This window comes from Eucalyptus grandis, chromosome 5 (genome assembly GCF_016545825.1).
Source record: "Eucalyptus grandis isolate ANBG69807.140 chromosome 5, ASM1654582v1, whole genome shotgun sequence".
Classification (NCBI taxonomy): domain Eukaryota; kingdom Viridiplantae; phylum Streptophyta; class Magnoliopsida; order Myrtales; family Myrtaceae; genus Eucalyptus; species Eucalyptus grandis.
This window is the reverse complement of record NC_052616.1, coordinates 2,502,238-2,520,963: the sequence shown is the minus strand read 5'-3', so window position 1 is coordinate 2,520,963 and position 18,726 is coordinate 2,502,238. Positions and strand designations below refer to the sequence as shown.

Sequence of the window (18,726 nt, the reverse complement as noted above, 5' to 3'; positions counted from 1 at the left end):
CTATAGCTAAAGGTCAAAAAGTATATAGATTACCAGAACTCGCACTGCGTTTTTCGACCCAACTGCTACTTCTTAATTTTGTTATTCTCAAGGAAAACGGTCTCTTGTTGAAAACACGCTCAGTTTCCTTCACTATTAATGTGAATTGTCCTTATTTTCTCCTTCGTAGTAGTTCTGTCATTGCTGTTAAAACAACCCCATGATGTAAAATCTGCAACTTGGATTATCTAACTCTGCTCAAGGACCATTTCTCTAAACCAGACGTGTTCTCATTTGTAACATTGAACCATCTATGATTATGAGCTTGACCGTCTTTGTAGGAGGATTCAGCTTTCTACCGCAGGAGAACTTGTTGCAAGATTGATGTGGAAACCGACAGGATCTTACAATTAAATCAACATGATATTATCGAGGAAAATAAATGATGAACTTGACACCAATGAATTACGTGGATCAATCCGAGTGTTAGTACATACTACATACATGCTCGAGAGTTTCCTACATCAAAATTACACCCAAGCTCAGAGTATTCACAAATAAACAATTCGATTAATTTTCGGTACATGAACAAAACAAGAAGCAAGCAAGAAGGCTTGCCATTCAACCACACACATAAGCTTTGACTGATCTTGCACTATTAACAGCAATCCAGGAAAAAAACACAGAAGTAAGAAACATAGAAACCATCATTTCCACAGAAAGCACAATACGAAGGGTTGAAGAAAGCAATCCTGAAAAGAAAAGGACAGGAGTGAAGTTCATTAGTCCCTGAAACCCCAACACTTCCCTTCAAATAATAAGAGAAACAAAAAGGAATGTTCAGAAAACCACAGAAGCTTCAAAGCCTATAATTGTCAGTTAGAGATTACCAGAAATGTCGACTTTGATTTTATGTCACAAGCTTCAGGTTGAGTGGTCGGCATCTGCAGGGCTCTCGGATTGTTGGCAGCATCGACTTGTTCTTCTTTGAGTGATTTAAGGTCATTGATTAGAGCTTTCACAAAATTGATTTCTTCTTGGACTAGACGGACTTTCTCCTCATTTTCCTCTCCATCTCTGAGGATCTCTTTGAGGGCATTCTCATTTCCCAGGAGCAACGCCTCCATGCTGCATCTCAAGAGAGACAAGTGATAACTTCCGGAGGTGATCCATTGCAATAGAAAATTTTGAAAAACCATTACGGGTAAATGCTGAAACATAGGAAAGAAGTGAAGTAGGGGTTGCCAAATTTCGCAGCTTACAACGACGTCAAATTTGTCTTAAAATGTTCAGGAAGCTAACCTTTTCAGTTCATCAAGAGATTTACGCAAATCAGCATCCTGGTCTGCTTTTCTGCCTGCCTCATCATCCTTATCTCTGTCAAACCAACTCAAAACACAAGATCACTAATTTGAGAAATTAGTGCAAAAATGCACTAATCTTCAGAAATGTATAAATGTTATGGTATCGGGTTACATGAATCGCAGTGCTTTGGCTTTCAGAGACTTTCTAGGAAGTAAATGCAAACTATAGCTTTACCCTTTTCGTTCAAGTTGCATGAAAGAGATAGATGTTAGCGAAGGGAAACGACAAACAGAGGACAAGACAAGGGCAAATATCTGCCAAGAGCTATGTGGTCACCTTGAAGTCTAAAGATTTGCTTGCTGGGGAGCAACAGGAACATGCGATGCTTCCTCTTCAGCTTCAAGCCTTTCAGTCTCTTGATATTCCTTTACAACTGCACCGGACTCTTCGATGACATTGGCATCTACAGCATTACTCCTAGCCTGGCAGGACAACGGTGAAAAGGTTGAGCTAATATAAAAGAGACGAATCAAGGTAGGAAAATAAATGGCATAAGGGCATCTCACTGAATGAGAAACTACGTTTGACGCGAGAGAAAAATGCGAATTCTAATTGAAAGGAAGAGAGGAGGAGAGTAAGGACAACATTAAAGTGAAGCGGATTAAGTCATACTAACTTTGATATGATCGTGGATTTCATGTTTTATTTCAGCTGATATATCTTTAAGCAGATCCCCGAAATGTTGTTTTGCCTTGTGCCTGACAATCAAATGAAATATGCTCAGGAGAGAGTGATCAAGAAGTTCACGAAAGAGTAACAGAGTCAGCTCCTTCAGCTAATAAAGCTTCTTTTCCCTCCTGAATGTACTGAAGAACTGAAAATTGCACGTCCGGTCTGCCTTATTTTACACAAACCAAATGCCTCGGACATGGTATGTTGTCGAAGCTATTGGTGGATTTCCGTAATTTCCTAGCCATGATTGGCTATATGATTAAACTCAAATATGTCGAAGAAAATTGACTGAGCAGACTCACAGTTTTTCACGGAACTTGGGGGCTATGTTATGCACATAGTGTTGATACTTGGAAACGAAATCGGCTGAATGATATACAGCCGTGTGCAAAGATCCATGAGTTGTCACGTAATCAGCCATTCGTCTTGGGGGATTCAACCTCGACAAACTGCAGATCGGCTAGAGTTCTAAGCTTGTGTCGCCCCCTTTTTCTTTGTCAAAATCTGAAATGCTTCTTCCCCTGAACTAGGACGTGGGAAGCTTCTCTGTGTTGATAGCTTCTCTATTTGTTCATGCTATTTATCAAAAATCTGCAGAAGTAACATAAGTATGTACCTACAGAAAAGGTCAAAAAATAATCTGGTACTAATAATTGAATTGGGAAGAGGAATTTGTTAGAACATGTGTTTGTGCTTTCGCTCCAACTACCACCTTTGGATTTGATCATTACAGAAGGGAGATAATTGCTCGTTGAGAACATGCTAATTTCCATTACTTGATGCGAACTGCCGGCGCTTTGTTTCCTAGGTCGTGATTATTTTATCAGTCGATGAGAGCATGTTGAGTTTGCTTTATTTGAACGAGAAAACGGGAAGGGCCGGCGCCTTGTTTTTTTATAGATTGTTGTTGAGCTGCTGTTCAAGATACGCCGTGACTGCAATTTTGGAATTTTATTTTATGAGTTGTCTTTCAAACATTACATGAATACTTCAAGGAGTAATTCAGTTACCCTTTTCACTTTGGCATATGTGCATTAAAAGTTTTAAAACTTATCACGAAAGTATAATTAAGTCTTAAAAATTTCAAAAAGTATAATTCAGTCTTAAAACTTTCAAAAAGTATAACAAGCCCTAAAAATTATCAAATTATTTGAAAATTTTAGAACTCCATTACATTTTTATGATAAGTTTTAGGATTTGATTGCCATCTTTGAAAATTTTAGAATTTAATTACACTTTCCTAATAAATTTTAAAACTTAATTGTACTTTTAAAAATTTAGGACTCAATTATACTTTCATAATCACTTCAACTTCAAATAATCCACATTTTATTTTTATATTTATATTTAGCGGTCTATGTCTGCATGCTCTTTTTCTTGATGAAAAAATCAGTAATTCAATTCATTCTCACGAACTTTTGGCCAAGTAACTCTTATTTTTTATATTGTGATCTTGGAAAAAAAAAATCAGGAAAACCCATCACTGAACCTACAGAAAGACCGCCGGTGACGTTTTTTTGAAAAGTAAAGGGATGCTTTCGAACCTTTAAAATAAAATATAAAAAAAAACAAAGAAAAAAAGAAAAGATTTTGATATTCGACCAAAAATAGAGGAACTGTTGGTGACATTATTCCATTTATTAAACACTCTCCATTGGTGTTTGCTTAACCTTCAATGGGGTGTTTAGCCATTCAACAACTCAGCCGTGGATGGTAATGTTCTTGTTTCTTAAAACAATTATATTCAGAAATAATTTATTTTTATTTATATCACCAGAACAAATTTCTGAGTAAAAAACCATAATTGGTTACTACATAAAATTTATATTCATGGAGTAGAAACGTGTTTGGTAGCAAACTCTCATAGTTCAAAGCCCAACTCCAACTACTTCTTTGTAAGTGAGGGGAGGTTCTTCTTTTGATTTGAATAGAGAGTAGCCATTCTTTTGGTTGAAGTAGCCATGACTTTGGTCCTAGTCGGTTCAAACACATAGACCCAGTCCACTTGCAGCCATGTTGATCAAAATGACTAAGTTTCATGACTTGATGAGTCACTCGACTTCATATTAAAATATCATCTCACCTTGTGGTCGACATTTCATTCCCTTTAGTCACATATGCTCGTTCTATTTTTATTTAAATGGGTCACAATGGGTCACGTCTCTTGAATGATCATAGTACAGCTGCTCATCTAATATCAAATCAATGTTCTAATTCTCATCTAATATCAAATCAATGTTCTATTTTTATGGGTCATGTCTCTTGAATGATCATAATATAGCCACTCATCTAATATCAAATCAATTATCAAATCAATCGGTAGATCTCACCTTCAAATATTTCTATAACTTAAAATTTCTTTTAATTTTTTAATATTTTTTTTTTTACATTTTCTCTTCTTTTTTTTGTCCCTTTTTTTCTTTTTTTTTTTTTTTTCCTTCTTTTTCTTCTTTCTTTAGCTGGCCACCAACGGACCAAATGAGAGCCAACGACCAGTTGGGAGAAGAAAAGGAGGATGAGAAAGAGAAAGAAAAGAATTAGATGAAAAGGAAAAAGAAAAAAAAAATTAGGCTTGATTCTTGAGTTGTTCCTTTAGAATAAAAAAGTAAATTTTTTTTTAAAATTTCTGTTCCAAATCTATTTTTGAAACAAAAATCTACACAAAAGGATTTATATTCTATTTCTCTTCCGGGGAAAGAGAGAGAGAGAGACAGGAATATTACCAAACGCAACCTCAAGTAGCTTTTCAGCCAACAATTAAAGGCGTCGCCAAATGCATCCTGGAACCATGACAAAACGCAAGGGATATAACAACGTCGATATGGCAATGTTATGCAAGATCAACCGCGATTCCAGACTCTTTCTTTGGTAAGACAATTCAAAGAATTGCAGAGGCTATTATTGATAACAATGAGAGCACCTTTACAGGACAGCAGTGACACAAACCTTGATAGGCCAAATCATAATCCCAGATGGTACGTATACAGGAACTTCACCAGCCAACGCAGCAAGCAACCCTCCCACCTCCTCTCTCTTCTTTCCTCCCCACTGTTTTTCTTCCTTAGTAGAGGAAAAATTATAAATTGTTTACTCCCAGTTTTACATATAGCAGACTCCTGTCGACCATGTTTTATAGTGAAAGAACAAATAAGGGTGGTTAATCAGGATAACCCCATTGTATCATTCACTCCCATGAGCAGTCTCCACTAATGCTTGCTTATTCTTCTGCTTAAGCTGCAACTACTATGACCACAATAAGAAGGGCTACCCCAACCATCACCATAAGCAAACAACTCTGCAGAAAACAAGAAAAATGATCTCAATATTAATGCACATAGCATTGTAATGCCGCTGAACTTGTGTTGGTGTGATTTTTTCTGTTTTTTCTTTTACTTCAAGTCCAATGCAAATATGGGATGCACTAAATAACCAGCCGAAAAAGGAGAACAGAGAGGTATAACTGCATTGATTCCTCATCAAGAGTAATGGTAGCCTTTGCCATGATACTTAAGAACAAGCCCAGCCATGGAAGCAAGTGAAAAACGAGGCTACGACATTCAGACTACTATGCTGTACATGAAAGTTAAAAAAAATTGCACAAACAAAACTGACGCTGCTTATGGCACTAGAGATATGCAATTTTCTGAACAGGAAATAGTTGCAAATAACTTTTGAAGAAGTATTTTTTCCAGAATATACCATAGATGAATTTGATCTTTGAGTCTTTGCAGCTTTCACCAAATGGGACTTTCCTTGAGCAGTGGATGCATGTGCACTTTCAATATGAGAACCAATATCATCTGCACAGCATATTAGTGTAAATTACAGAACAAGCCTCAAAAACTAGTAAAACAAAACTGACTAGAGTCTGGATACAATAACTTACCAATCATTGTCCCTTGATCATGAACAAGCACTGCAAGATCTTTGAACATTTCATTCACCTCACCAATTTGCTGCTGGATTTCCTGGATTCCTTGCTCCCTTTCCTCAATGATAGCTTCATTGAAGGCAATCTCATTTTCGGCCAGCAATACTTGTTCTCTGCAATAAAATTTGGCTTAACATTGAGGATATTGAAGTTACACACAACCAGCTGACCCATGAATGATGTGCATATCTAAGACCGTATGGGATGTTCCAGAATAATAGTTAAACACATGTCATTTTGGATGTTGAATTGAATTTTGCCAGATATTTCCAAGTGGTCTTTACCCACCTTGAACAACCCTCATCAACAGCCATTTCACAATACCAACAACTTAAATATTTGAAGCATAGTATAAACTATGGAAGCAACACAAACTTGGCTGCCCCACAGGAGAAGTATAGCTTGTTGGAAAACTGAATACTTATTGTACATGCATAGTGATGTTAAGAAAACTCATTTTAGGTATGAAGTTTTCTGGACAATGACATACTGTGAATTAGATAGAAAATTGTATATCATGACATGATCCAAGGACTTCCAGAAGTTCTCCTATGAACCTTTTCTGTCTGGGAAAAATGATACTCAGAAGAGTTTTTAAATTCTCAGCTAAAACAACATCTAGAGAAGATTTTGCATACTAGGAAAGGCCATAGTTGCGGGAAAACACAGATTTGTTGAAGAGAGCAAATACTAATGAAAAAGTGATGCTTCCCTTACCTCCTTGATTCAACAAGGAGAGCACGCTGTTGTGAACTCTTATCAGCATTTATCTCTTGGTCACTGGCAGAATAGCTGGTTAAGAATGAACAAGCATATAACACAGATCAATGTAAAATCAACATCATAAAATTAGCATCACATTCTACAACCATTACCTAGAAGAAAGAACAGACTGGGGTACAGATGGAGCGTATGCAGTTTCCTTCTCAGCTGCAAGCCGTTGGGCCTTCTGAAACTCTTTCAGAACAGCCTGAAAATCTTTTGCAAGTTTTGCATCTGCAATCTTCTTGGCAGGCTGTAAACATTATTTAAAAAAAAAAAAAAATTAAGACTCAAGAAATTAGCATGAGAGAAAACTGGAAAATCTGAAGGAAATGTACATGGAACAGAATCAGGAAACTTCAACCATCTAAAAGTAAAGAAGCCAAAGGGTAGAAAGGAGGACATAGATTGTTCCACATCAGGCTTAAGCCACCCTTTAGATTGGGATAGGCACTTTAAAGTACTCTATAAAATGGTATACAGATACATGAGTTGGTTTCTCCAACAAATGTATAGCTTGTGGTTAAAAAAAAAAAAGATTTCCATTATCAAATCGAATTCAAAATGCAATATGATCCTAATGATAAGTTACCAGGAGAATTAGTAATGTTAAAAAATGAACCATCGTCAGAAGCTATTTTGCTATTCATTCTGATACACCAATGCCATCCACCTACTTGATATATTAAGATGAAGATTCATTGATAAAACCCTTAATGAGTTAAAAAAATTTCAAAGAAAAAAAGGTAGCGCTTACCATGACACAAGTATGCATCCTCATTTTGCCATTACAGTACAAGACAGACTCTATCACAGTGCATTGTAAAGTTTTTAGTACATAATTCTATACCTCTTTATTGTCACATTGGCTACATCAAACGGAAAGAGACAATCACCCATCCTTAGACATGTTAACTGATTTATCAATCCAAAATGATAAAAATTTTCTCCATATAGGCAGTAGGGTGTTTATTAAGAGAGTTAACTTACGCTAACACCAGCTTGATGATCTGTCTCACTGGCTTGTTTAAGTCTTTCTGAGGTATCCTTCACCAGGTTCCCAATATATAGCCTTGTCTTGTGCCTGTAACAAACAAGGGGTCATGGAGACAGACAGTATTAAAGTATATTCAAGTAAAAGTCTAGACTCTTGAGGATGATTGGGACATTGCTGCTGATTTATCAGAGTGACCGGATTAGCATGATCTACATAGTATTTTTGAGATAACAAAGACCTCAACAGAAAGATGGACCCGTTTCTTTTATTTGATGATATATCTGACATCAAACGCATGCACATTCATAAGTACAAGGTTCTGAAAAGGTACAGGGTACGAGCCATAACGAGTGTGAGAGATGAGAACCATTTCGCGACAGCCACTAGACATACCATGACACCTTCGTCAGCCATATATTAGTCCAAAAGCCCAGTTAGTAGTTTGAAGGATGCTAATTCCAGTTAAGGCAATTCTTTGTAAACCATAGACTATTAAGTGCACAAAAATGAGCATTCTCTCAACGAATAAACTCTTCTGGAGCTCACACTAAGACAAGGTCACGTAAAGTCAAACGGCAAACTACATTAGAAGTCCATCAACAACCAATTTCCCGATACATAACTCCGGATTACTAGAAAGCAATTAAACCAAACCAAAGCAAGCTACGATTCCCCAGACTTCCAATTCCGATCCTAATTAAACGAGTCAAACCGAACCACAAGTCCCCGAGAGTGTCAACCCGTAATCACGCATCCGAACAATCGTACACACGAGAAATTCGGCCGCCGTGCAGCTCGAAACCACGAATTGAATCGAACCCCTACGACGACAAATCAAAGCACTCACAGCTTCTCCCGAAGCTCGGGCGTGTCCTTGGAAGTCCCGAGCGCATTGACCTGCCGCCGGAACGCGTTGACGGCGGTGTTGATCTGGAACACGCCGGACGCGACGGCCTGCGTGGGGTCCTGCTTGCCGCTGATGAGATCGCGCCGGCCGGCTTCCAAATCCTGAAAGCTCATCCCCCGCCGATTGACCTAGCTTTCCGAGAGAAGAGACGACGACCGCGGCGGCGAGGACGGCGGCGGCGGCGGACGGGGGCGATTCCTGCCGAATCGGGCGGCGATTACGGCGCGAATCGGGCGGGATTTGGGGCAGAATCGATTGGGAGGAATCGAAGGACGGAAAGAGAGGAAGAGAGAGAGAGAGAAATTGGAGATGGGGTCTGGAATTTTCGGGGAGGAGAGAGAGAGAAAATGGGAATGATTTTGTTTTTGACCGGCGTCTGGGCGGTGGCTTTCCGATTGGTTGCCGCGTCGGTTGTGAATGGTTTATCTGCCTTTACCGGCACGTCAACGGTGCGTTTTACGGGTGTGGTCCAAAGTGACGGTCTTGTCTTTTGATTTGGACTCTTCCTTCCACCGGACAAATCGGTTAGAGAACTGCAAATCAAATTTCTCCTTTGTAATAAAATAATTTTCATTTTTATCTTCGAATTTGACCGCGGTTTTTCACTCTTTTTATTTTTTTTTTCCCGCTGTGGAAACTTCATTTCTTATCTACCAAAAGGTAATAGTATGGCTGACTATCTTCTTCCTCTTAATACATGGTGAGTTTGAAGCTGGTTGATGACTTAAATGTCAAAGACCAATTCCAAATAAATAACGTGACTTCCCAAACGAGCTGGTAACTTACCCCATGAATACATCTATTAATCAATCAAACTAGCCACTGTTGAGGCCAGTGCAACTGAGGCCAATTCATATGGATCAAGACAAAAGAAGAAGAAGAAGAAAGCAATAGGTAAGTTGTGTTAGAACCTCGTAATGTTAATTTTATATGTTAAGGTTCCAATTTAATGATGATAATAGCGCACTAAGGATCCGATGACTAGGCCAATGCTTTTATAGAAGCTAGTGCAACTATTGGAGGATTTATTAGTGGGCAGACAATTGCTTTTGCTCAAGTTAGTGCACATATAAGATGATTCAGTGATTGGACCAAAGTTTCTAGGGGTGAGCACAGTTCGGGTTAGGCCAGTCAACCCCCTAACTCTAAAACCAACCTGCACAGTGCTAGTCTTCAATTTTTGGGACCGAGAACCAACCCTATTAAGCTTGGGACCGAGGACCGGACTGACCCAATGGGTTCGGTTCGGTTCTAGGGTCAACTTAGAACCAACTGATAATTTTTCATTTTTTTTTGTACTCCTTAAAAAAACGATTGAAGACTGGACTGACCTAATGGATTTGATCCGGTTTCAAGGTCAACCCAAGATTAACTAATAATTTTTATTTCATTTTTTGTACTGCTTAAAAGAGCAACCGAGGATCATACCGACCCAATGGGTTCCATGATGAGTAAGGTTAGCTAAGAAAGTCAAGCGATGAGGGTCAACTAGAGTGAGCGTTGAACATAATGAGCATCGAAAGTCGAGCGGAGAGCAACAATCCAAGTGAGCATCGAGCGCCAAATGACAAGAGTGACCCAAAGCGAGCGATGTGAGTGTTGAGTGGTGATCGGAGAAGTTATTTTTTTCGATTTTAGCAAATTAAAGACTAAAATGACAAATAAGACGGAAGATAACGAATACTAGAGAAAATGCCATAAGGTGTCTTTTTGGACGCCGTGAGGACTCCTCATAAAAAACATTTTCTTTCTTCGTAAATTATGACTATTGATGTCGTAAAAGACATTAAAATCCTAAGTTATTAAAGAATAATATAAAATTACTTAAACTCATCAATAGTTATTTAATGTTGTTGACGCCATTTATTTTAAGGTTTTCTCTATATAAAAAAATTATATATATATATATATAGTCGGGGTTGGTCCGGGTTAGACCGACCAATGATCAACCCGTACAGTATTAATTCAGAAATTCTAGGACCAAGGATCGATCCAGTCTCCTTGGGACTCGGACCAGGACCGGCGGGGTTGGGCTAGTCCAGGGTTAGTCTAGAGTTGACCCTGGACCGATGCTCACCCCTAAAAGTTTCTACTCAAGCCACAATTGATGAAGGAAGCTCTTATGATTGAGCCAATGCAACTGCTCATGAGAGACTATAAAAAATCCTAGTGAGTAATACCTCGATCCCCGTGCATTTGGGTGTTGTCATTTGATTCTCATGTCCAATGTTCTTTTGCTATAAGAGAGCTGCACAATCACGGCCAAGGAAGAACAAAATAGTAGCGAAGGATATTTACACAAACCTTGAGACAAATTTTCAAATTTTTAATGTTAGTAATTTTAACATTTCATAATTACACCATCCTATCAAATAAGCTAAAAATGCATTCATTGTCGCGTAGCTTGGAACAGTTGATGCAAGACTATTGAGGGTGCCAGAAAAAGAAGTTGTTTCCAAAGCTCCAAAGGCAAATGCATCATCACAACAACGACCACCATCAAATCCAAACTCTCAGGCGAGTGCACAACCTTGGTCGTCCAATGCTAAAACTTCCTCTCTAAAGAATGATTCTGCTGCTAGCGAATAACAGTCGTGGGAAAAAGGACTAGCTACAAGGAAAAGCGTGGGACTTATGAATCAAGTGAAGGCCAGACTTATAGGACCACCAGATATCGTGACTAAAAGGCTTGGATTGATGTATATTCTGCATTCTTCATGTTGGATTAGATGTTCTTCAGTTTTTTATTTTCATATTAATTAATGCTGATGACGGGTGTGAGGCGGGCTGGGTTGGATGGTTTTGGGTGTTTTGCTTTGACTTGGAGAAGGAGGATGGGTGACGTTTGGTTTTGTCCATTCATTTTGTTAAGGCGTTCCAATTTTTGTAGGTGGTTTTTTGTTTGCTGAACAAGGAGCTACTTATTCTATGCAATGACTCTATTTTATATTAATGGATGAGGTGTTTTTTGTGCAAATTGGGGCACTCTTTGGTCATTATCTATTGATGCAGCATCACTGGTTGATAGGTTGATTGATGGTCCTTCAAGTTTGCTGCATATTCAACACATTGATATTAACATTGAAAATTGCACGATATAGAAATCGACATTACATATTCAAAATGAAAACTCAAATGGTTGATTGGTCTGATCTCAAACATGAGTGCTTGTACTTAGGAGCAAGCATCGGTTCGGGCCCAAACCGACTGGATCTGAGACTGCTGGAATATTAAGATGGGTCCAACCTATACCAACCTCATAGTTATCTTCTTCTTCTTCTTCTTCTTCTTCTTTTTTCCAAATCCTATGTATATAATTGTAATAAGAGGCCCCGCCCAGCCATATCTCTTAAAGCCCAAGCCCTCAGCCCACCTTCACTTTTCTTCAAAGCCAACGGAGTAAACAAGAAAATAAGAAAACGTTCGTTCGTAAAGAAGGAAAGAAAGAGGAAAAGGAGAAAATTTTCCCTCTTAGCCGATCCAAACGTTCCGACAAGCCAATTCAACTCCGAATTGCAACACCCAGTAAGTATTTTAACCCATTATTCATCTGGTTAGAGTAATTTTTAAAGTTAGGTCATAAATCCAAAATTATGTCTATTTTGAACTGGGATTTTTTTCATTAGCGCGTAGGAGTGTTTTATCTTTCTCAATTCCTTGATGGGTTTTCAACTTTTCTAAGTGATACTATCTCTTTTATGAATTTACAAACTCACATCTTGAAAGTTGTAGAGATTTAATATAGTATAAGTTATGTGCTTGCACAAATTGGATCAATCTTTTACTATGTTTTTAGTATGTTGACAAGGCATTGGAAGGTATTATTTGAAATAGTTTGATCATTTGTGAATGTCTTGATTAAATGCTTTGTGAAATAAATTGCCAAAAGCTATATCTATTTGGTCGCCTTTGTCATGGGCATTAAGTATGGCCATTGTTAAATATTGAACATTAGATTAATCAATAGAATTAATCATTGATGTTTGATTTGAGAGAGATCAATCAATGGAATGGTTATTGATGATTGAACCTTCATATTATATTTTTCCTTTCTTTGCCGTGAGAATTGGTAATCGAGTACCACGATAACAAGTTAGGTCCAAGTCAACCTTATTAGGAGTTACGCCATTTGATTCAAACATTCGTGTCCTCATACTACCAGTTTACCAATTGTCATTCTTCGATTTGGGATTAAGGTTCCTCATGCCAAAATTAGAGATTGCATTTCAGTTTGAGGCTAGATATGATAGATCTTTATATTTTTTGAAGGATTAAAGGGGGAAAGCAACGACATCATTTTGAATCCCATGGACAAATCAATTAAGGAATTACTACATAGAAGAGAGAAATTCATGAATAAAGTGCCATGTCATAATTCGTCATCCATCAATTTAAACGAAGTTAACAAAGAAACTTAATTGTACTAATATTTCAAGTTTTAAAATTTGATTCCATTTTTACCGTAGGTATTATGACTTTTGTTGCATTTATGCCATTTGCATTAACTTTTGATTTATCTCTCATGAGTTTTGTCTTGTTTGGCTCTCTTTTTCTTTTGTTTAATTTTTCTTGTATAATGTCATGTCAGCGTTACATATGACTAAAAAATATCAAATGACAGTACGTTGGATTTTAGCATACCGCATTAGCAAAATTGGCTAAGTAATCATAGAAAGGACTTGACTACACCGGATCTAAAATGTGCATGACTTAATTATATTTCTTCAAACGATTAAATTTGATTGCTTAATAGGCGCAATTTCCCTATAATCCAGTAACCTTTTTTTCCCATTAATCAATCCAATAACTTAAAAAAGAAGAAATTCAAGATTTCAAGGCATTGACCGGACGAGGGCGCGTCAAGGAATTGGGGGTCCGCCCAAGGGGAGTGGGACCCAATCCCATGTCGGAGTGAAAACTCCCCTAATCAAGCAAAGGGGCCCCACCACTCCGTGGCCACTCACCGTCGGATCTTCGCACGCGCGATTACTGCCGGCCGTCCAGATCCGTCCTCCCACGCGCGATCTTCAAACTCGGCCTTCCGGGGGGTCCATTTTTCTGCCGTGTCCACTGCATAAATCTCCTTCTCTCAAGCTCAGCTCTCATTTCGAAGAAGAAGAGGACGACGAACAACGGCGGCGACGGCGACGGCGACGACTACGACGGCGGCCTGAGGAAAGAATAGCATTGCCATGTCGGTGAGTCCTCGATCTCCGGCTCCGACCTTCCTCGTACTTCGCTGTAGTACGATCGCGGAACTAGCGTGTGCGCGTTTTTTTTTTTCCTTTCTCTCCCCTGCTCGAGCGAAGCTCGTTTTTTCGAAGCTGTCGCGCGTAGATCTGCTTCGGTTTCCATGGGGATTTCGGATTTTATGCGGCGAGAGTGCGATGAATTAGCTCCCTCGGTGGAACGGGATTGGTGTTTTCGAGCTGACGGGGTTTGTCTTTTGCCTGATCGGACGATGCTGCTGCTGCTGCTTTTTGAATTCGAACGCTGTCGTTTTGGTCTGGCCTCGTGGACTGTTCCTGAATGTGCGTTCGAGGGGGAGTTTTGCTGTGACAATGAGGGTCGTTTGTTCCTGTTAATGCGCGATCTCCATGGAAGTTTCCATGCCCGGGAACTCTTGAATGCTGCTCGATGGAGATTCACTGGCGAGCCTTGGTTAGCTTAAAGTGACTGTCAATCTATGTATGCAGTTCACAGTTTGATGTTTGGTCGCAGCGATTGCTTATTTCAAAAAGTTCGTTAACTGGGCCTCGAATTAGATTTAGACATGTCCTATCGAGGTTTACTTTTTCCCCCCTGGTTTTTTCAGCATATTGATGAAAGCCTCTCCCAGATGCCGGGGAGCATTCATGTAGTGCTGATGTCTTTCTTTGGGAAGCCCATTGAATTAGTTCTCCAATAGTGACAGATTAGCCCAATAGCCCTTTGCTTTGATTTGAGAAGATCTCGGATCAGTTTGGTCAATGCGAATGTGGGAGTGTGAAAGATTGGAAGTATCTGAATGCCTGCATTTAGCATAGTTTGTTTGCTTTCTTGTTTAAAGTCTCGCAAAATTGCCGTCAAAACGTTCCATGAAAAAGAACATATCATTCAGCAAGTCATTGGACAAAAAAGAGGAGCAAGTCTTGCTAAGGAGATCCCTTTGGCTCAGCCATTCATGGTGTAGCCTCTTGGAATGGCTTAAAACCCTATTTCATTCTGTTATCATTAGCTCACTTTCTACCATCAGCTTTCTTTGTTGTAATATTTTATTCACATCAAATTGTGACTGGTCTATGGGTATAATTCTAACCATCATATAAATGTCATTGCAGCTGACAACTGTTAAGGTTAGCAATGTCTCCCTAGGAGCAACAGAGAGGGACCTCAAGGAGTTCTTCTCATTTTCCGGTGATATTGCATATGTTGAGATGCACAGGTTGAGTCTACTCCTTTGCTTGCTCAATCATTTGGTTTCACAGTGACATTTCTTATGTTTTTCTTCTTCTAATTACACAGTGACACTGAGCGGTCTCAAGTTGCATATGTCACGTTCAAGGATGCTCAAGGAGCAGAGACTGCCATTATGCTTTCGGTAGTACAGTTCATCATACTTGCGTTGTTTCATTTTGTCCTTCCAATATCCCAGACTTTCTACAGTGGCTAGCTATTCATTAAGTCTTTTTTACATGCGCAAAGTCACTACTTTGGGAGAAGGAAAATCCGCATACTATGGAAAGTATTCAATTAGCCTAATTATCATTAAGAATTTATGTCTAGGATTGTTGCAGCAACGAAGTGATGCTCTGAGGCTTTCCTGAGCTATTGTTTTGTTTCTTTTTGTTTGGTTTTGCTTGTCCTTGTAATGGTGCTTGTGATTGATCAGCTGATGCATTTGAGACAGGAATCACCTATAGACCTTGTAGTATAATCTAGCTTGTATGATGAACTAAAATCCTTGTGAGCTAAAAGAAGGGTGAGGATAATCTTTAGAATGGATTCATCACACTAGGGGCTTCCATTTTACTCTGGCGGAACATATATGCTGGTAATGTGGTTAGTTCTTGTCCTATAATGTCCTTCATCAATAGCTCTTGGTAACCATTTTTTTTTTTTTTTTCACATGGCATATTTATGAATGTGCATGAAGGGAAATCTCCCTCTATATATGGTCTTTCTTATATGTAACTTTTGGATTCTTTTGCCTAGTAGTCATATTTCACTAGATAACAAGATAGATATGATAGTTAGAAGTTAAATCATCTACTAGTTATTTATGCATTGCAACAGCAAGGTTTACTGTGAACTCCTTTGAATGTCAGGGTGCAACTATCGTTGATATGTCTGTCAGCATTGCTCACGCTCCAGATTACAAGCTTCCTCCTGATGCTATAGCACCACCAGTAAAAGTCCTGAGTCTCTTAGACTCCTGTTGCATAATATTTTCTACTAAGCTACAAATTTAGGACCATAATGAACCTGATTATTGCTCTTCTTGCAGGTAACTGAAAACAAAAGTCCAGCTGGTGGTGACTCTGCTTTGCGAAAAGCAGAGGACGTAGTTACCAGCATGCTAGCTAAGGGCTTCATATTGGGCAAAGATGCAGTGAACAAAGCCAAGTCCCTTGATGAGAAGCATCAGTTGACATCGACCGCCTCATCAAAAGTCGCTTCCTTTGATAAGAAGATTGGGCTGACCGAGAAAATCAGTGTGGGTACCGCAGTTGTGGGTGGCAAGGTCAGGGAAGTGGATCAAAAATTTCAAGTTTCGGAGAAAACTAAGTCAGCATTTGTGGCAGCCGAGCAAAAAGTTAGCAGTGCTGGATCAGCCATTATGAAGAACCGTTATGTGTTCACAGGGGCGTCGTGGGTAACAGGCGCTTTTAACAAAGTTGCAAAGGCAGCTGGGGAAGTCGGCCAGAAGACAAAGGAGAAAGTGGGAATGGCCGAAGAGGAACAGAAGAGAAAAGTAGTGGATGACTTTGCTCAGATTCATTTATCCGAGTCTCCAAAGGCTACTGCTTCCGCTGAGCCGAAGCCATCGAAGCACGAGCCTGTTCAAGGTCTGATTCTGTGATCTGGTTCTGTATTGAACATTGTGTATCATTTCAGATACTCTCAGTTACTTGTCTGCTGTTGACCACCAGAACAGTGGTGCTTCATTATAGTCAAGTTGTCATATATCGTTGCTTACAGACACTTATCTTCCTTTACCCCTCCCACCTCAAAAGGATTTTTCCTATGTATGCAAAATCTTTCTGCTGGAAACCTTCCTGATCCTTGATTAAAATGGCCTCAATTGTGGTCGGACCTCCATTCCGAGAAACTCAGAAGGACTTGGTGAAAGCAATGTTCATCACTTTACGATGAAGCGTAGGGTGAGTTCTGCCTGAGCTTCTATTCTGAGAATCAGATTCTTAATTGTGCCAATCTTTTTTAATAAGGTTTTGGAAAAGTCAATGAGTTCCGGTTGCTTGCTCTGTTCCCATGTGATTCCTTGTACAAAGCTGTACGCCCCTTTCAGGGGAAGACGTTTCATTAATCCGCACGACGTGCGGGCTTTATGTTAATGTAACTTGACTACAAGTTCTGTTGTCTTTTCCAAGTACCTTGACATGGCTGAATACTCCATATCCTAGAATTCGCGAGTCCAATTAATTTTAAAACACCGACCAAGTAAAATACACAGACGTGAGGCACATGTATGAAGCATCATACTCTTAGTTTATTTCTCGAGTCGTGTGTTGCACGTCACTAAAGTACCAATTCATCGAAATCAGGAGATGCCTGAAGGGCCAAACCAGCAAAGGTGGGATTTTCTTTTCTTTGATAAATCGTAAGTGGAGTACCAATTCATCAAATCGAGATTGGGCAATGTAATTTTCCTACATACTGCGGTACTCATAGCCTTATTGAGTGAAAAAAAAAAGGGTAGCCACTGAAATGTAAGCCCCGTTCTGTTTGCCCATACGATGATGCATGGGCCTAGTGAATGACTCTGACGGTCGGCCAATGCAACTTCGGGCCAGAGTCCACGGAGGCTCCGCACGCGTCTCAGCCTGGGATTCCGGCTCTCGAACGTCGCTTCTCGTCTTCGAGACTGCATCTCTGCAGATCACGGCTCGGGGACTTTCCTGAGCCCAAATCCCAGCGCAAAGCTAGGCCATGGCCCATTCACTACATTCAGTGGGCGTGCCCGGATGCCTCCTTGGACTACGATACTTACAGAGAATATTTGGTTCCTTCCGTGCCGATGTGGGACAAGAATTCAAAAACCCAAAGTACCCAATCGGAGGCTGAATAGGATACAAAACTTGAGTACGGGGAATCATCTTTGATATAAAGAAAGGGAAAGAAGATAATAGTGTTGGTTGGGGCTGATGATGACAAGAACGATAGTCAATGATGGAAATGGTAAAAACGGTATCGAATCTTCCTGCATGCGGTGGTCAGTAGAAGAAGAGAAAAAAATCAAGCTTTAATATCACCATGTGTCTTCACACCGTTAAATCAAAAAAGGAATCAACGCTCCTAAAAGAGGAAATCGTGTACTCTCTTCACATGTAAGTTGCATTTGACAGTGGGGATAAAATTTAGGATAGGATAAAATTTATCCTATCTGCGTTTGTCGTTTGGTGTTTGCTCAAGACAAGATAAAATCAAACACGAAGGGGATATAGATCAAATAAAATTATCTCATAACGAGATGAGATAAAGGTAGATAGAATTTTTAACATCCATAATAGGAAGGTTATTTTTATTGAATGACAATCTTCTCAAATTAACAAAATTAAAATTATATTTCCATATAAATAATAGTTGAATTCTAATATAAGAAATTCAAAATAGCAAAAAATGACAATTTAGTTATTTTAATTTAATCTTATTTTTATTTATATCTTCGAATTTAATTCTATTTCATCATATAAATTCAATGTATTTATATTTATTACATATTTTATGTATCTTAGTATTTTAGGTATCTTAGTATAGAATATTATTTAATAAAATTTTATTAGAGAATGATAGAAGGGGAAGAAAGAAATAAAAAAGAAATTAATTTAAAAAAGAGGAAAACAAAATAAAAAAGCAAATAAAAATAAAGTAGGTAAGCATGTTAAGATTTTT

General features: G+C 38.9%; 2 protein-coding genes across 4 annotated transcripts; one reads left to right on the top strand and one right to left on the bottom strand.

The window, feature by feature from the left end:
• Positions 1-4,880: 4,880 nt before the first annotated feature.
• Positions 4,881-8,981, bottom strand: LOC104443519 (syntaxin-22). Of its 2 annotated transcripts, none has more exons than XM_039313150.1 (7): positions 8,554-8,981; positions 7,700-7,793; positions 6,823-6,962; positions 6,665-6,727; positions 5,903-6,060; positions 5,716-5,816; positions 4,881-5,311 (listed from the first exon to the last, which is right to left on the bottom strand). In XM_039313150.1, exons 1-7 carry the CDS (start codon positions 8,724-8,726, stop codon positions 5,246-5,248), a joined length of 795 nt encoding a protein of 264 aa, XP_039169084.1. In that variant the 5' UTR covers positions 8,727-8,981; the 3' UTR covers positions 4,881-5,245. The 2 variants fall into 2 exon arrangements, with proteins under 2 accessions (XP_039169084.1, XP_010055275.3); XM_010056973.3 differs by having other exon boundaries at positions 6,665-6,739; positions 8,554-8,979.
• Positions 8,982-13,662: 4,681 nt separating this feature from the next.
• On the top strand, positions 13,663-16,866 carry LOC104443518 (binding partner of ACD11 1). Of its 2 annotated transcripts, none has more exons than XM_010056972.3 (5): positions 13,663-13,811; positions 14,934-15,037; positions 15,118-15,193; positions 15,921-16,001; positions 16,100-16,866. In XM_010056972.3, exons 1-5 carry the CDS (start codon positions 13,806-13,808, stop codon positions 16,673-16,675), a joined length of 843 nt encoding a protein of 280 aa, XP_010055274.1. In that variant the 5' UTR covers positions 13,663-13,805; the 3' UTR covers positions 16,676-16,866. The 2 variants fall into 2 exon arrangements, with proteins under 2 accessions (XP_010055274.1, XP_010055273.1); XM_010056971.3 differs by having other exon boundaries at positions 15,921-16,007.
• Positions 16,867-18,726: the final 1,860 nt, after the last annotated feature.